The sequence below is a fragment of the Leptodactylus fuscus genome, chromosome 1, assembly GCF_031893055.1.
Source record: "Leptodactylus fuscus isolate aLepFus1 chromosome 1, aLepFus1.hap2, whole genome shotgun sequence".
NCBI classification, from domain to species: domain Eukaryota; kingdom Metazoa; phylum Chordata; class Amphibia; order Anura; family Leptodactylidae; genus Leptodactylus; species Leptodactylus fuscus.
In genome coordinates this window covers 332,605,243-332,624,239 of record NC_134265.1, presented here as the reverse complement: position 1 = coordinate 332,624,239, position 18,997 = coordinate 332,605,243, and the positions used below count along the sequence as shown (strand labels likewise).

The 18,997-nt window shown below is 41.5% G+C and overlaps 1 protein-coding gene across 4 annotated transcripts in view; it reads left to right on the top strand.

The window, feature by feature from the left end:
• The window catches only part of FGFR3 (fibroblast growth factor receptor 3), a 67,850-nt gene extending 49,105 nt beyond the window's left edge, over positions 1–18,745 (top strand). Inside the window, exons 8-18 of one of the 4 annotated variants that reach the window (XM_075261117.1) lie at positions 1,701–1,851; positions 4,069–4,256; positions 6,038–6,183; positions 6,274–6,395; positions 7,005–7,115; positions 8,631–8,821; positions 12,637–12,759; positions 13,243–13,313; positions 15,014–15,151; positions 15,972–16,077; positions 18,107–18,745. In XM_075261117.1, coding sequence (XP_075117218.1) covers positions 1,701–1,851; positions 4,069–4,256; positions 6,038–6,183; positions 6,274–6,395; positions 7,005–7,115; positions 8,631–8,821; positions 12,637–12,759; positions 13,243–13,313; positions 15,014–15,151; positions 15,972–16,077; positions 18,107–18,271 — 1,512 coding nt within the window. In that variant the 3' untranslated portion in view covers positions 18,272–18,745. Of the gene's footprint in view, positions 1–1,700; positions 1,852–2,698; positions 2,844–4,068; positions 4,257–6,034; positions 6,184–6,273; positions 6,396–7,004; positions 7,116–8,630; positions 8,822–12,636; positions 12,760–13,242; positions 13,314–15,013; positions 15,152–15,971; positions 16,078–18,106 lie in introns of all 4 variants that reach the window. The other 3 variants (XM_075261116.1, XM_075261119.1, XM_075261118.1) reach the window with 3 other exon arrangements.
• Positions 18,746–18,997: the final 252 nt, after the last annotated feature.

Below are 18,997 nucleotides of genomic sequence, written 5' to 3'. Positions count from 1 at the left end.
TTGTATGGAAACTTGCACTCAAGATACAATGTCTCCTCTGAAGAACGAGGTCTAGGAGGTTTAGGAGGTCTCCAACTCTCACGTATAACAACTAGCTGTAGTAGATCTAACATGGGTATTCTTTATACCAAGTCACCTTTCAAGGTATCCAAAGTCGTGAGATGGTGGTCTATGCCAAGTCTGTTTTTGAAAGAGTCCTCCATAAAAAATTAATATACATGAGGGCTATCACCGTATCCAGATCTCTACCGTTGGAAGGTGCATTGAGCTAATCAAAGTCTATTTGTCACTTTACAATATCTGTCCCCTTGACCCATTCCAACTTCCCATTCCAAGCTTTATCTACATGTGGTAGATGTCAGATCAGGCTTCATGGGACTTCTCTTCTCCACGTAGATGGGAACCCACCTATCAGACCTAACCACATAGTGTTTTGTTGGTATTACTCTACGATGGTGATATATTATAAGATTTTGTAAATTGGGGGCCAATTTGCACCATTTATACAATCCGGTCGCTGTTCACTACACCCCAGGTTATAACATTCATTATATTATGTATGACAATCCTTCCCGAATTCTCCAATATATACTTTATGTAGACTACATGCTATTTACTGATTTTATTTTTAACTCCATCCATCTATTGTGCCAGGCTCAGTCGAGAGCAATTGTGGGTCTATCTAGGATGAATAAGACGTCCTCAAGAAGAATCTGCCAGATTAGAGTGACTAACCTGAAAAATCATTCAAGATTAGCAATTCCTTTCCAAAACACAATAACTGAGTCATTGACTGTCATGTCAGTCGGGGTGGGAGGATAAATGTAGCTTCTCATCTCACTCAGCCGTGACATTATGTTAATTCTATGCAGTAACTTGACTCACTCTGAAATAATGACTTGCGCTACTGCAAAAAGTTTGTCATTACTTGTCTAAATAGAAGTATTTTGAGGGTTTTTTTTTTTTTTTTTTTTTTCTTTTTGAATCCTAGGCTTGTGTTGTCTTCCTACTTCTTGTATTTTCATGCTCTGTTCACATTGGCAGGGTCTGAATATTGGATTGCATTATGGGTAGGGTTCAGCGATCGGGATCGGAAAAGATTGGATTCTGATCGGCGATCGAGTAAATTTCACGATCGAGATCGGAATTCCGACCCGATCTTTTCCAGTGGGATCGAGATCGGAGGTTATCTCAAGATCGGCCCTAAAAGTGACTTTTCCCATAGAGAAGCATTGACTAGGGTTGAGGATCGGGATCGGAAAAGATCAGATTACGATCGAGATCGGGATCGACATCGGCTGGAAAATGATTGGAGATCGGATTTTAAAATCGATCTTGAAATCTCAAGATCGGCTCAACCCTAATTATGGGCATCTGATGTCCATAGTTGGGGGGTGAAGGGAGCCTTTTAACCCACTTTTAACCCACAAATTGTCTTAAAGATATGAATGGCCACAAATTAAATATATCCATTGGCCAAGATTTCCATTGACTTCTGGAAGGATTTGCAATTAGGTACAATGGTCCAGACTCCCATGTGGAGTCCCATCTTGTGGTTAGCTACCAAGAGTAACCAATGGGTAAAATAAGGTTTTCCTAAATATAAGGCGCCATTGACCAGGATTATTGTATTTCTTTCGTGATGATTGCTCGAAGTTTGAAGCCATATTCTGAAGTATGAGTGTTTGCTGTCCCTGCAGACATGGATAAGCAATAATTCAGAAGCTGATGTTGTCTTAAATCTGTACAATGTGACAGAAAACGATGAAGGAGAATATATATGTAGAGCCAACAATTTCATCGGCATAGCCGAAGCCGCATTTTGGCTCAACATTTGCGATCCAACAGCAGGTAAAACCATAGACTCAAGGTTTTAATGAGTTTTCAAGCTGTCCGGAAATGTCTTGAATATTCTTGGGTCTTTGGTTGCTTAAGATTTGGTGTTTCCACCACCATTGGTAATTACGTCCCTCAAGATCAAGAGATTGAAATGAAAAAGAAACCCACAACCAGCAGTAATGTAGGCCAAAAAATAAAAAAAGTTCTGCTTCATAGCAAGTTGTGACAATTGTAGATAAACTCGAATGGAGTTGTTGACCACCATAATGGCAACCGTTATGTAGGATTAATCTATGTACATAATTGGTCTACCCACAAGTGAGTCACAAAAATCACTGTGGTCAGATGTTCTTCACGAGTTTACTGCCTCACAAGTTGCTAAGATATAGTGTTAATACCAGCCCAACAAAAAAAAAACATTTTGGATACACTCCAAAATGGCCAAAGTTGTCCATTGCTTGTTCCTTGAGAAGATTTCATTCTCGACTAAGATGGACTTGGCTAACAACCTCTGTGTTCCTGAACCATGTAGTAGTATTGATCAACCTCAAAAACCTTTTTTAGGTTGTGTTCCATACAGAACTTCCATTGTTTACGCTGTGTTGTGGGTCCATTTTTCAGTTCATATTCACTTGCATGCCATGATGGTGGGACAAATGGTAGAAAGCCTGGTGAAGGGTTCTGGCCTCTTCTTTTTCTCCTACAGGTGTTAAGCTGCTTTTGGTCCTTCTTCCAATTTTCAGCCTCCTGCTGGGATTCTGGCTTTCTTGCATTAGTTTTCATTGGTGTTATTTTATTTTCCTCTCATTTCCTCTGTGTGTTCTGTTTTTAGTGTTATTTCTTTCCATTCTTTTTTTAGCCTACGGGTGTATACTCCTCGGATAAGGATATTGAGGTTCTCGTTTTGCGCAATGTGTCTTTTGAGGATGCTGGGGAGTATACCTGTCTGGCTGGGAATTCTATTGGCTATTCACATCACACTGCTTGGCTGACCGTTCTACCAGGTATTCCCTCTCGCTTCTTTTCGGTGATTCTTTCCGTGTACCCAAGAAATGCCAAACAAAGTTCCATCAATTTATTTTTGATTGTCTGATTCTATTATATACCCATATGGTAAGTCATATGACCAGTGTCCATATGCATTGGGTTCAAGGGTAGAAACAAGTCCAGTTTAAACCCTTAGAGTTGCCCATGGAAACTTTTTGGGTTTTTCTTTTTACATGATTTTGTGTAATTTTGTTTGGCATTTCTGTACATTTTTCTTACTTGATTGACCTTTATGATGATGATGATGATGATGATGTAAGTATTTTAGATTAACTCTGTGTCCACTGAATAAATCATGGTGTTGGGTTCCATTGCCCTTTGCTTCTGTGTCACATATGCTATGGCATGCCTCTGCTCTCATTTCAATGATTGTGGACATACAGTACATCTGATGTATTAGACCAGTGTTTTACATGTAATAGTATATATTTTACTGTGTTTCTGTCTTGCTCTATAAATGTATTAGGTATAACCCCTACAATCACAGGTAATTTTAAGAGGACCTTTCACCACGAACACCTACTCTTTGTATCCTTCAGTAGGTACTGCACTGATTCCTGGTACTGTTGAACGCTATTGGGCTTTCTACTGACAGGTGGGCCGTCCCAGTAGTCTATTCCAAACCATGACTGCCCACCTGATAGAGCCTAATTAGCATATCGGCTGCTGGAACGAACAGTAGTCATTGCTCAGGAATGGCGGGGACTAGACAAAAATCTGTCTGTGCCAGAATCTGTTTAACAGCATCTGTTGAAGGATGCAAAGAGCTGCAGTTGGTGAACACTCCAAACTAAGCATATTCTAGTGTATAGGTTTGGTTTGCTCCTGAGAGGAGGTGTATGATGGAGTTCTTCAGTTCCATGCGACATGCACTGATTCCATCGGAAACCAGATCAGGGATGAGATTTTTATCATTTTGATATTGGATTTGGGTTTATATACAGATTACTGTCCCTTTTCAACATTCACCTCTAGTGATTATAACTGATGGGTCCTTTATGTAGGACAATTGGGCTTCAAATCCATACAGAATTTTTTCTGGCACTGAACCTTCTGGATATGATATATAGTGTAGTTTGATATGACCTAAATATTTCATAACACATATGTGCAGACTCATCTGTTCACTTCTTCTTTTTGTAACTTTCCCAAGCTTAAGAATATTTTTTTCCATCCCAATAGAACCAGTTGTTAAAGTAGAAGCCACTCCATCCAACTCAGCCAGTGTCCTAGTTGTGGTGACTGCAACCATTGTTTTCTTCTTGGTGGTTATTATCATGACGGTCACCTACCGGATGAAGAGCACTTCCAAGAAGGCAATGAACACACCAACGGTGCAAAAGGTCTCCAAATTCCCACTGAAACGACAGGTAACAGAAAGTAGATACAAGATTACTATTGGTGTTCTTCCCTCTATCTTCTCACATTTCGTACCCCTTTTATATTGGTTGTATAGTGCACTTACTTTTGGATGGCTTCTGACCAGTGGTGGTGCACTTGTAAGTCTGGCAACCATACACCTTCCCCCTCCACTTAGGACATGTCTGTTAAAACCATCACCAATGTTAAGAGTCAATACGATCATAATCACCTCTGAAAAACGAAGAGCTTCTATGTCTATTATTAAACTAAAAACCTGTATTACGTAGAAGTAACCCATACCTCTCCAGTTTTAGAACTTCTAGTACCATCACGTCATCTATAGGTGGACTCTTAGGTTCAGTTGAACTTTGTCTTACCCTATGTTGCAAGCTTTGTGTTCACTTAATACTCTACAATCTTCTACCCTGTGCCATGCATTGTCGAATACCCATAATCTCCGTCGTCTTATGATGCATGATCCTACACTTGGGTTCTGTGGTTCCTGCATGCGTAACTACAAGCATGGTATGATCTTTCTTCACAAAGTTTTCTGTTCTTTGGTTTCTACTACCTAATATTGTGTTATACAAGCAAAATCTAGGTCGTCTAAAGCCCATTTAGCCACTGTCTTCTAGCGTTGAAACACAACACATGGCCATAACTTAATTGTAATTGACAACTGGGGCAAATGTTGGCCATATTGAAGCCCCATAAAGTTTTACCTTCTTGAATTCTTAAAAGGTTTTCCCATACTGGTTCATGTTCCAAGGCTGATCATCATATGAATCCTAAAACAGGGCTAGCTTAAAATCCCAAAGGGATATAGTACAGTACAGTGGTCACATCCCACTACCACCAGTGGCCGTGAAAAATACATCCCTAACTCCACACTGAAGTATCGAGGAAAGTTGGCCAGTGTTCTCATGGAAATGGCTTTGTTCCATTGGCAGCAGAACAACTGTAGGTCTTCACAATAGGAAGAACATATTATACAGTTAAACATTTACCAAGGTGCATTATACTTAGACCTAGATATTCTCCAAAGACTTCCTTTTAAGGCTTCCTTTTCAAGTTCCCACTTGGCGCTCAATGCCAGAAGGCTTCTATCAGCTAAGTGAATTATTCTGATGCAACGCTCTCTTGTAATGTATGAGGCGTCTTTCCAAAAAATATATTGTATACCCACGTTACACTGAAAAATTGGCTTTTCTATATTATATTTTCTCTCCTGTATCACATTTCCCTTGAGTGCTTCAATCATTAAGTCCTCCATATTTTCTTTCATGTGGTATTTATAACATGTCTGTCTCCTTTCTCCTCTTTTGCGGGTGCATGACTGAGCTGCATGTATTTGTAAAGGATTTTGATCTTTTACCCATACAGTGAATGAGATGAAAGAGCAATATAATGTTTTAGACGCTGAGATACCCCCACCCCAGAACAGAGCTGGATAGCATATGTTGCAATGTGTTTGTTGCCTTCCCGGTAACCTTGGAGGTGCGCAATTCCCCGAACATGCTGTGGTGCTCATTATAATGATAGTAATGACATTTAAATGTATTCCCAGCCAGAGAAAAAAAAATGGTGATGAGTTTATCCAATTTACATTTTGATGGCAATGAAATGCTTGAAAAATAGAGAAACCTAAACCCCTTCCTGCCCAATAGAGACCACATTAGACGTCTTCATGTTTCTCCTTACTTTCCTCCTTCTCCTTTTTATTAGTTTTCTTTTTTCATAAGCCCAACAGTTGACAATAATACAGTTTTTTATTGCTTTATTTAAGCAGGTGTCTCTGGAGTCCAACTCTTCCATGAATTCCAACACCCCATTGGTGAGAATTACCCACTTGTCCTCCACGGACGGGACAATGTTGGCCAACGTTTCGGAACTTGGACTGCCGGCCGATCCCAAGTGGGAATTATCAAGATCTCGGTGAGTTCAGACTTATGTTGTTGGAGATTTAAGAGCAAGAAAAGGCTTTATCAAGTCAACTTTTTACATGTCTGTTTTTTCTTGATGTAGGTTGACACTTGGAAAGCCATTGGGTGAAGGATGCTTTGGTCAAGTCGTCATGGCTGAAGCTATCGGCATTGATAAGGATAAACCAAACAAAGCCATAACCGTAGCTGTGAAAATGTTGAAAGGTAAGTTTGTGTTTGGGTTGATTGTAACTATAGGGCCCTTATACCAGTCGTAGATATAAGGTACTGGTAAACAAGAAATCTGGAGTGCCAATGTATGAATGGTAACTATGTACAGGTCCGGCAGTGCGTTTGTCCCTACGAGAGGACGCGAACTTGTGATCATTTGAGCACTTCATATAATGCTTTGACATACTTGGTATTCCTAAGAGCATTTGTTATGGCCCTTGGTAGTCCATTGACATCCCATGTTGGGAATCAGTGGGCCTACAGAGTTCCCTACTTCTGTCATATTCCTTAGATGCCACAGTTGGTATTGGCATTGACCACTAAGGGTTTAAAATGCCGAAATCACTTCCTCTGATCCTAGCTGATCCTAAGTGCGCATGTTACTCAGGAACAATGGGGACTAGAGAGAAAATTCCAACTGTGCTGGAATCAATGGAACGGCTGCTAAGAACTAGTACTGGTGAAGGTGGTAAAATGTCCTCATTTTTTGAGAAGGGTTAATTTAATAGCAATTTCTTTAGCCAAATTATGTATTCCGATAAATACGGTAACTCTCTACTTCATGGCCCAGATATAACTTTTGCTGTCTTGCCTGGTTTGCAGATGATGCCACTGATAAAGATCTCTCAGATCTGGTGTCTGAAATGGAAATGATGAAGATGATCGGAAAGCATAAAAATATCATCAATCTCCTGGGTGCCTGCACACAAGATGGTACGTTTCTATAGCATACATGCTGTACGCGTGGGTTTACCTAAAAACTTTGTTGTCCGAGATATTATCGTACTATAGATCTATGGCGCATCAACTTCTCTCTTTCACCTTCAGTGATCTATCGGGAATTTAGATGTAAACCATTACCATGATATCTACATGAATAAATCACAACTATTCAAGAGAAGGTCATGGCCTTTAAGAAAGGTCACATTACATATACTATGAAGTGATCAAATTGACACAAATAATGTTGCTGGCTCCAAAATCTGCCATGAATTTAGGACTTGTTGCTAATCTGACAGCCTGGACAGATTAGAAAAATAACTTCTTTTTTTTTTAATTTTAGAAACCGCACCACACCTGTCCACAGGCTATCTTTGGTATTGCAGCTTATCTCCAGGGCTGAGCTGCAATACCATCCACAACCTTTGAATATGTGTGGCACTGGTTTTCCAAGAAAACAGCCTTGTTTTTTCCAATTCTGGACAACCCCTCCATATAGGACAGCTCCTCAATAAATGTGGCACTATAGACAGGATACACAGATTTGGCCCCAGACCTAGGCCTCTTCCTGTACTACCAGGGTGGCCGCTTGGACTTATTCTAACCACTTTACTCTTCGATAAATGATGTCTAATAAAAAACATCCTGCACAATGAAATAACTTGGGTAATAAATTAGGCTGTCTGGGCAGAAGCCGCTTCATGATGAGGCACAGGCTTCAGGAAAAATGTGGCAGAACATGGGTTTCCTTGCCAAAGAGCAAGTCCTGTTGAAGTGAGGATAGTAATGTGCAGAAAATATGTGCCCCCCTCCCTTCCTCCTTCTCCTCCAGGAAGCTATATAATCAGGAACATCTCATAAAGGGGTGATGTCTGAGTAGATGGGCGCAGTAGTCATTCCTGCTGAAAGGTTCGCTTGTACAGATGTAACTGGACTTGGAAGCAGTGAGCAATGACACGCTACGTAAAGTTGGCCATAGAGTTTAGATAGATGTCAATTGGCCGTTCTTATTGCTGACCCCAACCCGTCTAACACAATTGGGCATGCCTGTGTACTCAACGAGATGAAGAGTAAGCCAACGCTGGTCATCTCTCTCTAAAGAACTAAAGGATCAGACATGTTGAAATCCATACCTCCGTTGACTTGTATCACGAGTGGAACAGAAGTAGATACCACCAAACACATTGGTTGGCAAGGCCAACCAAAATCATTGGATTCAGCCAGAGAGGGCAGATGTACTAATACTGTCTAAAACTTAGACAATGCAAAAGTAGACTAGGCCGTCTTAAATTTATCAGTGTCTGGATGATAAACCTGACACAATGTAGTCTAACGTTACACCTCTTGTTAGCCCAATTTACACCAAACATTTTTGGGCATTTTTTGGCTTGCGGTGTCTCAACTTGGATCATGGCCATTTTCCACCAATTCCCTTTCGCTGATGGGATCTTACATCCTCTACATGGGGATCGGCTGAGGTATTGACCATATTTATTGTACTTCTTGTAGGTCCTCTCTACGTCTTGGTGGAATATGCATCTAAAGGGAATCTGAGGGAGTATCTAAGGGCTCGCCGTCCTCCAGGGATGGACTATTCATTTGATACCTGCAAGATTCCAGCCGAGCAGCTCACATTCAAGGATTTGGTCTCTTGTGCTTACCAGGTCGCCCGGGGCATGGAATATCTAGCCTCTCAAAAAGTAAGTAGCAAGAGTATTAGAATTTCTTTGAAGTTGCGGTGGGGGGGGGTGTCAATGTAGCAGTGGAAAATTGTAATCCTGTGTCACATATGATGTATCAATGGGGGCGGATTTATTAAAACTGGCATTATCTACCCTATCACCAGTGGTGGGTATGCCTCGTATATGGCAGGGCACGCTCCTCCTATCCAGCATCAGCTATCTGATCAGTGTCTTTACATGGGACTGCGATTCAGTCCGCTATACGAAGGATGTACTGTACTAGTGCAGAAAAGTTAAACAACCAACCCAGCTCTGCTACATGTGAACCTTGCACCTCCATGAAATAATCCGTTTTTTTTTTTCTCATATTGGAACGTCTCTCTAGGGCTTCTAAGTTACATTGATAGCTTGTCATCCACACCCCTGTAGGTTAATGAAGGGATCACTCTCGCCCCAGCTCTCTCCATACACAGTTTTGGTGTTTTGCATGTGCAGCTGAATCATTCTCGTAATGAAAGCGGAGGGTACGGCGGGATGTCAGCAGTTCATTCATCTCCAAAACGCTCCCCTGATGATCCTGCTGATAAACAGAGCTCCACAATGGGCCGGTATAGTCAGCACGGTGTCTGGGGCTGATCCCTGCACAAGATGCGGCATAAGGGGGCTGCTCCATTATCTCTTTGTCCTCTGCCGTAGTACACAGCGGGGACAGAATGAAAGCCTGGGACATCTCTTTAGCTTACACATTCTGCCTGTGGCTTTGTATATCAGAACTCCGCAGCACCAGATGCTTCAGGCAAAGCTCATTGTGCCGCTTGTCAAAGCTGGATGACTTCTACCATAACCTACAGCGTTGTCAACTTTGCATTTAGAGCCCTGAATAAGGAAAGGGTTCACATACTTTCCCCCTCTTTCCCCTTTAACTGTTTGCAGGGGTCAGGAGCAACTACTCAATACATACATATGTTATATAGAGGAGTATTGTCATATAGGGTGCAGAGAGTGGTCCAAGGGCATTGGAAGTCAAGAGGCCCTTATTAATCATTTGGGAGATCCATTTCCAGCCCTGTTCCTTTTAGGTCCTGCTCCAGTTTAAGGGAACGCTTGCTTTAAGATGTGGGACCTGACTATTAGACATTTACGACACAATATAGTGATCTGCTATAAAGGTCTAAGAAGTCCTGTCAACTCTAGCCATTGACCCTTAAAGGCCGGGTTCACACAATGTATTATGGCACGTAATGTGGTACGTAGACGGCGCGGGAGCTTTTGCCGGCCGTATACGCTCCCATTGTTTTCAATGGGAGCCGGTACCGTATACGTGGCGCTATTTTGCGGCCACCGCAAAATCACGGCCGCAAAATAGCGCCGCGTATACGGTGAAAACAATGGGAGCGTATACAGCCCGCAAAAGCTCACGCGCCGTCTACGTACCACATTACGTGCCATAATACATTGTGTGAACCCGGCCTTAGGCTGCTGTAAGCTGTTGCCTTACATAGGACTGCAGGTGATCATAACATGATGACTTGGCACTGCAAATTTACAAACTCAGCTCTGCATTGTTTATATACAGCCTGGATACAGCACATACATGGACTTCTCCTGTATTTCATTGCTAAACTGCGCCCTCTAGGGGTTAGAGCCGTGTTCTGCTGGTTTTTGTGTTCGCTATTCTCTGGGTACTTGTTTATCTAGTCTGACATTGTCTGATGAGCTAAATCTAGGGTGCCCGTTCCCAACGCGTTTCTCCAGCTGTTGGGGAACTACAAATATCAGCGTTCCTTAATGGCCACAAGCTGGGGAAGATGTGGGACTGGGAGGGAGAAATACTAATCCTCATATAAGAGCATTTTGTGACATTGTGGTTGGTTCCGACTTCCGTCTGATGACCTGATTTGCGTTTGTCCCGTCTATGTTGTGTCATTGGCATTGATAAGACTTCTGAGACTATGTGGTCATCTCATATTGTGCAAGAATAAAAACAATGGGGCAAATTTATTAAGGCTGACATATCGTATTCCAGTCTAAAGAAATGGCCTGTCTGGTGCCGAGGCCGAGAGATTTATGAAGAGAGAATGGAAATCTACATTAGTTAGGAACTCTCATAGATTTCCAGTTATAATAAATCTGCCAGACTGACGCACGGACGTCTCAGCCCACCATGATGCCCGTCCACGTTTTGGGCATGCATTGAGGCTTATATTTGGTGCAAGAAAGGGCCCTGTGAGCTTCAATATCATCCCCAAATTTGCCCCATTCCAAATACCATTGATTAGAAGTATCCAGCCGTTTTGTGTATGCAGCTCCGAAGCAGAGCTATACACTCACCAGCCACTTTATTAGGTACACCATGCTAGTAACGGGTTGGACCCCCTTTTGCCTTCAGAACTGCCTCAATTCTTCGTGGCATAGATTCAACAAGGTGCTGGAAGCATTCCTCAGAGATTTTGGTCCATATTGACATGATGGCATCACACAGTTGCCGCAGATTTGTCGGCTGCACATCCATGATGCGAATCTCCCGTTCCACCACATCCCAAAGATGCTCCTCTATTGGATTGAGATCTGGTGACTGTGGAGGCCATTGGAGTACAGTGAACTCATTGTCATGTTCAAGAAACCAGTCTGAGATGATTCCAGCTTTATGACATGGCATTGCATTATCCTGCTGAAAGTAGCCATCAGATGTTGGGTACATTGTGGTCATAAAGGGATGGACATGGTCAGCAACAATACTCAGGTAGGCTTTGGCGTTGCAACGATGCTCAATTGGTACCAAGGGGCCCAAAGAGTGCCAAGAAAATATTCCCCACACCATGACACCACCACCACCAGCCTGAACCGTTGATACAAGGCAGGATGGATCCATGCTTTCATGTTGTTGACGCCAAATTCTGACCCTACCATCCGAATGTCGCAGCAGAAATTGAGACTCATCAGACCAGGCAACGTTTTTCCAATCTTCAATTGTCCAATTTCGATGAGCTTGTGCAAATTGTAGCCTCAGTTTCCTGTTCTTAGCTGAAAGGAGTGGCACCCGGTGTGGTCTTCTGCTGCTGTAGCCCATCTGCCTCAAAGTTCGACGTACTGTGCGTTCAGAGATGCTCTTCTGGCTACCTTGGTTGTAACGGGTGGCTATTTGAGTCACTGTTGCCTTTCTATCAGCTCGAACCAGTCTGGCCATTCTCCTCTGACCTCTGGCATCAACAACGCATTTCCGCCCACAGAACTGCCGCTCACTGGATGTTTTTTCTTTTTCGGACCATTCTCTGTAAACCCTAGAGATGGTTGTGTGTGAAAATCCCAGTAGATCAGCAGTTTCTGAAATACTCAGACCAGCCCTTCTGGCACCAACAACCATGCCACGTTCAAAGGCACTCTAATCACCTTTCTTCCCCATACTGATGCTCGGTTTGAACTGCAGGAGATTGTCTTGACCATGTCTACATGCCTAAATGCACTGAGTTGCCGCCATGTGATTGGCTGATTAGAAATTAAGTGTTAACGAGCAGTTGGACAGGTGTACCTAATAAAGTGGCCGGTGAGTGTAGGTCTCCATTGTTCCATACTCCGTGAATGCGGTCCTGCACGGTCTGCCCCCTTTTCCTGCTAGGGGAGGGGGTAATGGAATGGACTAAAACACGATTACAGGGTCTGACGACAAGAAACTCATTTGTAGTCTGTAACATGGAGACCCATGGCTTTGCATAGGAGCTGTGTACACATAACCGTAAACTACAGAACCCATATTATGTAAAAGTCCCATCAAGTATTCAATCTTTGTCTATATTGTGGTTTATCGTGACAGAATTGTTCTATCTTCATTGCAGTGTATTCACCGAGACCTCGCGGCCAGGAATGTTCTCGTTACCGATGATAATGTGATGAAAATTGCCGATTTTGGCTTAGCCAGAGACATTCACAATATAGACTACTACAAAAAGACCACCAATGTAAGTCGCACGCTGAACTCCTATTGACATTGCTAAAGTAAGTCTGTATGTATGTGAACCCCAAGAATAGGGACATTAGATTGTAAGCTCTGTAGATCGGCAATAAATCTACATCCTGAGCAATAAGACTGTAACAGCCGCCATATTGGTTGTCATCCAACCTTGCCCAGTAGTAGAATTGTTAACCCTTTACTAGTAAGTACTTATATTTGCTGTTGATCTGCTCCGTCATTGACTACCCCGCTGATACATGGGGATGGTATTGGTGGCATTTTCAGACAACATGGCTGAAAACCTGATGGATATCCATTGTACAGGATGGAGTGAGGTCTCCGCTTTATTTACAGCGGGCGCTCTAGCCGGGACACAGCTGTAGTCAGCAGTCACCAGGCAAGGGATTAGGAGGGGAGATAGGACGGTGCCAGGGTGGCTGCTCCAATGTGCTGATGGGACAGTCTGTTTTTTTTGTCTTCCCAATTACAGGGTCGGCTGCCTGTGAAATGGATGGCTCCGGAAGCATTGTTTGACCGCGTCTACACTCACCAGAGCGATGTGTAAGGATTAACATTCCCTCTCATGAAGTGCTCTAGTCTAGTCCTATAAGCCCATTGCAATGGAAACAAAGCTGATGTCATGTTTGTAAAGACAAAGCGCGGGGTGTATAGTTTACAAGCAGATAAAATCGACAGAAAAAGCATAAATACATTGCATAATGTATCTGGGAATGAACTCCAGAGCTGTATTCACGATTCTGCAGGATCATCTCCGGGTAATACCTGCTGCTTCAGTGTCTGCATAGAGAATCTAGAAGCCATTGCGTTCCCGACGATCTGCCTCAATGTAATATAATTTACACACCGGAGGCACAAAAACACCAGTGGCCACAATTTTTCTCCTGACCAGTGTTTAATCCTCCGGTTAGCCACTTTTCTACAGCAGAAATCTGGTCGTGTGACGGCCATTTTTGATATTTGAGGCCTAAGTTGGTAAAGGCGTATCTGTCAACAAGCTGTTGTCAGATTCTAGTAGCAACCAGCAGAACTGTATATACCGCTCTGTACTAGCGAGTGAATCGGTTTGTTGCCATAGATCCATGGAGTATAGGTGCAAATACTTCTTGCAGATTAAATTGGCTGAAATTTTTTTGTGTATCCATGACAACCTAATGGGATATCTGTCAAGCAGCGATAAAGACTGCAGGCAATTTTATCCTTGAAGTTTCACAATTAAAGGCGTATTGCAATAAATTCTGAAGCTGACAAGCTTTGCCTGGTATTATGGACGGGCACTGCTGACGTACTGACCCTTAAAATATAGCGGGATAAGATACTGGGCTTAGGAGTATACGGCCTGTGCAAATATCAAAGTCTTCTAACCACTTGGTTTTAATATTATAGCAGTTTTTGGGTTTGTTTTTTTTTTTAGAAATTGCTCAGGTTTTGTATTCGGTTATGTTATTTGGTTACTATGTGTTGGTATTATTTAAGCACTGTATGGCGATATTACTGCTGCTTAGATACTCTACGGTGTGTTACTGTCAGTTATGTAGCAATACATTATAGCACCATGTGGAAGTATTATTTAGCCACCTAAAATTGGGCATTGTATGGTTATCAGTAAACGGTATGACCATATAGACAATGGCACCATCCAACGCAAATCCTGCCCAGATTCAAGAGTATAATACGGTGGCGGCCAGAATAATGCACCTATATATATAGACCTCAAAGCCCGTTCTATCACCGTTAACCTGTTACTGTACCGATGTCAGCTGTCGGAGCTCTCGACAATGATCTATTCCCGAGGTGTCCTATCTGTAATTATTTGACATCCGCTCTCATACCAGTAGTTTTAAGCATCAGGTTGGTACGGCTTTGCTCCATTCATGCCCTGCAGCGCTGTATTCCAGCATGGCCAGTTTGTGCATGAATAATTTGATTTGTCCTATTCATCGGCTTCAGTGGAAATCTTTACAAAGGGGTATTGGGGGAGGGTAATGGATGAGCTGTCATTGGCGTGATTAAATGCTCGTTTTAGTTTTAGACGTGGTGCCCGGCATTTTCTTCTTTTGCAAATGAGCGAGATCAGCCGAAAGATCTCCAACTCAACAAGTAAAATGGCCCGGGCAATTAGTTCTACTAGTGTTAGCTGTGCATGGCTGAACATGAATGCCCTACACCCTTCTCCCCAACAATGAATTCTGCTGAAGAAACCCTTGTGAATATTAATTTTTCTTTCTATGCTTTCTCCCCAGATGGTCATTCGGAGTGCTTCTCTGGGAGATCTTTACATTGGGGGGCTCTCCATACCCTGGGATCCCAGTAGAGGAACTGTTTAAGCTCTTAAAAGAAGGTCATCGAATGGACAAGCCAGCCAATTGCACGCATGAGCTGTGAGTCTGATGTCTTCATCCATTTTTGGACAATGGGGGATGCTTGTGTATGATGGAACCATTGGTGTAGGTAGTCCATAAGGCTACCTACACCATTGCAAGTTGGTCTTGAAAAGGGTGGGAGTGCTCCTATCCGGTGTTGCAGGTCAATACATCCAAGTAGAAGAAGTGGAACAATACTCACAAAGTTCTGTTCCTTCCATGGCTGGTAGTCTGTAGGCCAAACCTCCGATTACCCTATTTCTCCTCAGCCTGTCTTTGAAGCTGGAGTCAGACTTGGTAACTTTTTCCCAAGTCCACCCAAAACTGTCCCAAACTCTGATTTCACAGCCGACCTTCCTTCTACTTGGTCTTAAAAGGAGAACATTATGAGATGTTGCCATGTTTGAGGCACTAGGTCCATCCTATCTCAGGTGGTTAGGAATGTGTTGGTTGTGTCAAGTAACTGCTGAAAGGAGCCTAAATTTTATATTAGCGATGTCCCCATACTCTTTATATACCATTTGAGGTGTTTATGATACTGAATGTGGTAGATTGCCTGTGGTGGATATATTCAGTAGCAGCCTTCAATATCTTGAGGAACAAGATTGAAAGCAGCCACCATAAAGGTCTTCTAAGTGTTGACAAGTAATTGACGTCTCCCATTTTAATGTAAAACATACAAACCAGTTCCCAACGCAAGTACTTACTAAGGGGGCAAGGGATAGAGTGGGAACCTGACCACTACACCAATTCAAGATGTCTTCTAACCTTTTATGGGTCAGTCAATGGTCTGACAAGTCAATGCTTTGTGAATGATATATATGCTCTTTTTTCTCAGCTACATGATCATGAGAGAGTGCTGGCATGCTGTACCATCACAAAGACCGACATTCAAGCAGCTTGTTGAAGACCTAGACCGTGCTCTTACTGTCACATCTACTGATGTAAGTCATATCATACCGCATATACTCATTTACAATAGTTTTTAATGGGCAGGCTACACAATTTTTGGAAGCAGATCTTCCATTGCCACCGTGTGCCATGTATTTTTAGAGCATGGATTCTCCTTATGAATTTCCTTTAACCTGTTTAGATTTGTAGATGGGGTGCTCTAAAATTTTCAGTTTGGAAGGAATTCTTTGGCTGATCATACTCTTCACATCATGTGGCCATCCATGTGATGATGGGGTTGTTCATATGACGCTGCCATTTCAGCTAACACAGCTTGGTGTATGGCCGTCTTTATAAAGGGTTGTCCTCCGTGGTTAGAACAGTCTTTCAATACGTTGATCACAAGTTATACCTTTCTCCTACAGCGCCACCACAGGAGATGTAAGACATTACACAGTTCGCATGGAAATCAATAGACTATCATACAGACCTGATGGTCCCACCAAGAGATTTTCTTTGTAGTAGTCGATGTAGGAGGCTCCTGAATGGAGGACCCCATCTAATAAGTCAGAATAAGGGTTTCAAAATGGATATTCTGAACTAGACAAGCCCTCTAGGGATGGATACACTTCACTGGTTTACAACCTGGGGTTTTATTACTGTAGTTGGTGTTTAGACCCCCACACAGAGTGGTCTGAGTACAACTATCAATGTTTCCTTGTCAGGAACAACACACTACTGTATAGTATATGTACCTAGCACTGATCCTACTACTAGCATTACACTACCACAACATTACTTGTTCATGGCTCTCCGTAAAAATTCTACAGTTTATGTGGAGGTATGCTGCCGGCCCCCATCATAGAATTCCCCCAGCCTCCCTTACACAAAGACCCTCTGTGCACTGACTGGGACACCTTGTTTCCTTACTCGTAATTGAAGCAATTTGTGCGAATGAATGACGTGAAATCTGCTCTGTGCATTACTATGTCAGAATGATTAGCTTCTATTGATCACTCAGCTGTTAATGCTTTCTGAGAAAGTCACACATACACAAAGAATTTTTTTTTTTCTCATGTCAGTGCAGGAAAAGTTGTGGAGATATTATAGCATCTTAAATTATTCAATGAAACAAAACTATATTTATTTTTTTTTCTATTTTTTAAAAAAAAAAAAAAATTTAAATTTGTATTCATTTGATTTATACCTTTTATATGTCAATTATTTTTTTTTACATTTTATATAATGTGTATCATTTTTTAATTTTTATATTTATACATTTTATATATTTTATTTTTGTATTTCTATTACTTATTACTAAAATTATTGATGATGATGATGTAGAAATTGTAGTAGTTGTAGTAGTTGTAGTAGTAGTATTGTAGTAGTTGTAGTAGTAGTAGTAAATGTAGTATCGAGTAGTAGTAGTAGTAGTAGTAGTAGTAGTAGTAGATGTAGTATCGAGTAGTAGTAGTAGATGTAGTATCGAGTAGTAGTAGTAGATGTAGTATTGTAGTAGTAGTAGTAGTAGTAGTAGTAGTAGTAGATATAGTAATGTAGTAGTAGTAGTAGTATTGTAGTAGTTGTAGTAGTAGTAGTAGTAGATGTAGTGTTGTAGTAGTAGTAGATGTAGTATTGTAGTAGTTCTAGTAGTAGTTGTTGTAGTAGTAGTAGTAGTTCTTGTAGTATTTTAGTAGTAGTAGTAGATGTAGTAGTAGTAGTAGTAGTAGTAGATGTAGTAGTAGTAGTAGTGGTGGTGGTGGTAGGTGGTAGTAGTAGTAGTAGTCTGAGCAAACAGAACATTATGCTGATAGAAGCAAAGAAACTCATGATTTTGAGATAGAAATGAGCAGACCGTTTAGGGCCAAAGCCAGAGTTGTGCCTATGGTCGTTAGAACCATCCAAAAAAAGTTAAAAAAAAAAAAAAATCTGTGAGAGCATCTAGGCCATCATAATGCCTGAAAGATGCAAACTTAATAATATGATCAAAATTCACACTGAAAAAAAAATATATAAATAAAAAAAAAAATTATTATTTTTTATTATGTGATTTTTATTTTTTTATTTTTTTTTACATTTTAGGAGTACCTCGACCTCTCTGTGCCATTTGAACAGTATTCACCAGCGTGCCAGGACAGTCACAGCACTTGCTCATCGGGAGACGACTCAGTCTTTGCACATGATATTCTTCCGGATGAGGTCTGTCTTCCTAAGCACCAGCAATATAACTGCATCATCCGAACATGACTTTAAACCAGGAGACCCAGGAGGAATGTAGACTAGAGGCATATGGACAGGACTGCCTGGTCGTCACAAGGATTTTTTTTTTTCTTTTGAGCCGTATAAAGTACTTGCTGTATACAAAGTCATAAAGCACTGTTTGGCCTGAAGGAACTTATCAAGTGCCAAGATATAGAAAAGAAGAAAAGAGAAAAATATATTAAAAGTTATATATTTGAAGAGGAGAATGTTAACACTAGGGATCGGCGTGCTGTGACCTAGTGATCGCTGATGAGCAACCAATCTGTGCCTGCAATGCTAGAAGAGAATCCCGTATATCAGAACGTCCCGTACATCAGAGCGCGCTCCATACTAAACTTCCTGGTTTTGTTTTTTTCTAAACATGCTATAGAATGAATGTTTTTGGGGTTAACCTCCAGCACTGTTCTGCTTTTGGGTATCTGACAACATTGCATCTCATAGTCTCTTTGAGCCCACCTACATATTTTAGGGGGTTTTTACCATTTATTTAGTTTTTGTCTTGTTTTTTTGTTATCTTTTTGGTCACCAGCCAAATTTTGGATGACTACTTTTTTTTTATTACCACCACTACCCCTTAATAATCACCTGAGCGCTTATAGCAGATCAGAAAGCACATTTTAAGAAAAATATGTAAAATATTCAATCAAAAATTATGCAAAAAATTTTAATTTCAGTAAAAAAAAAATGTAAGGATTGTAGAATTATGATCAT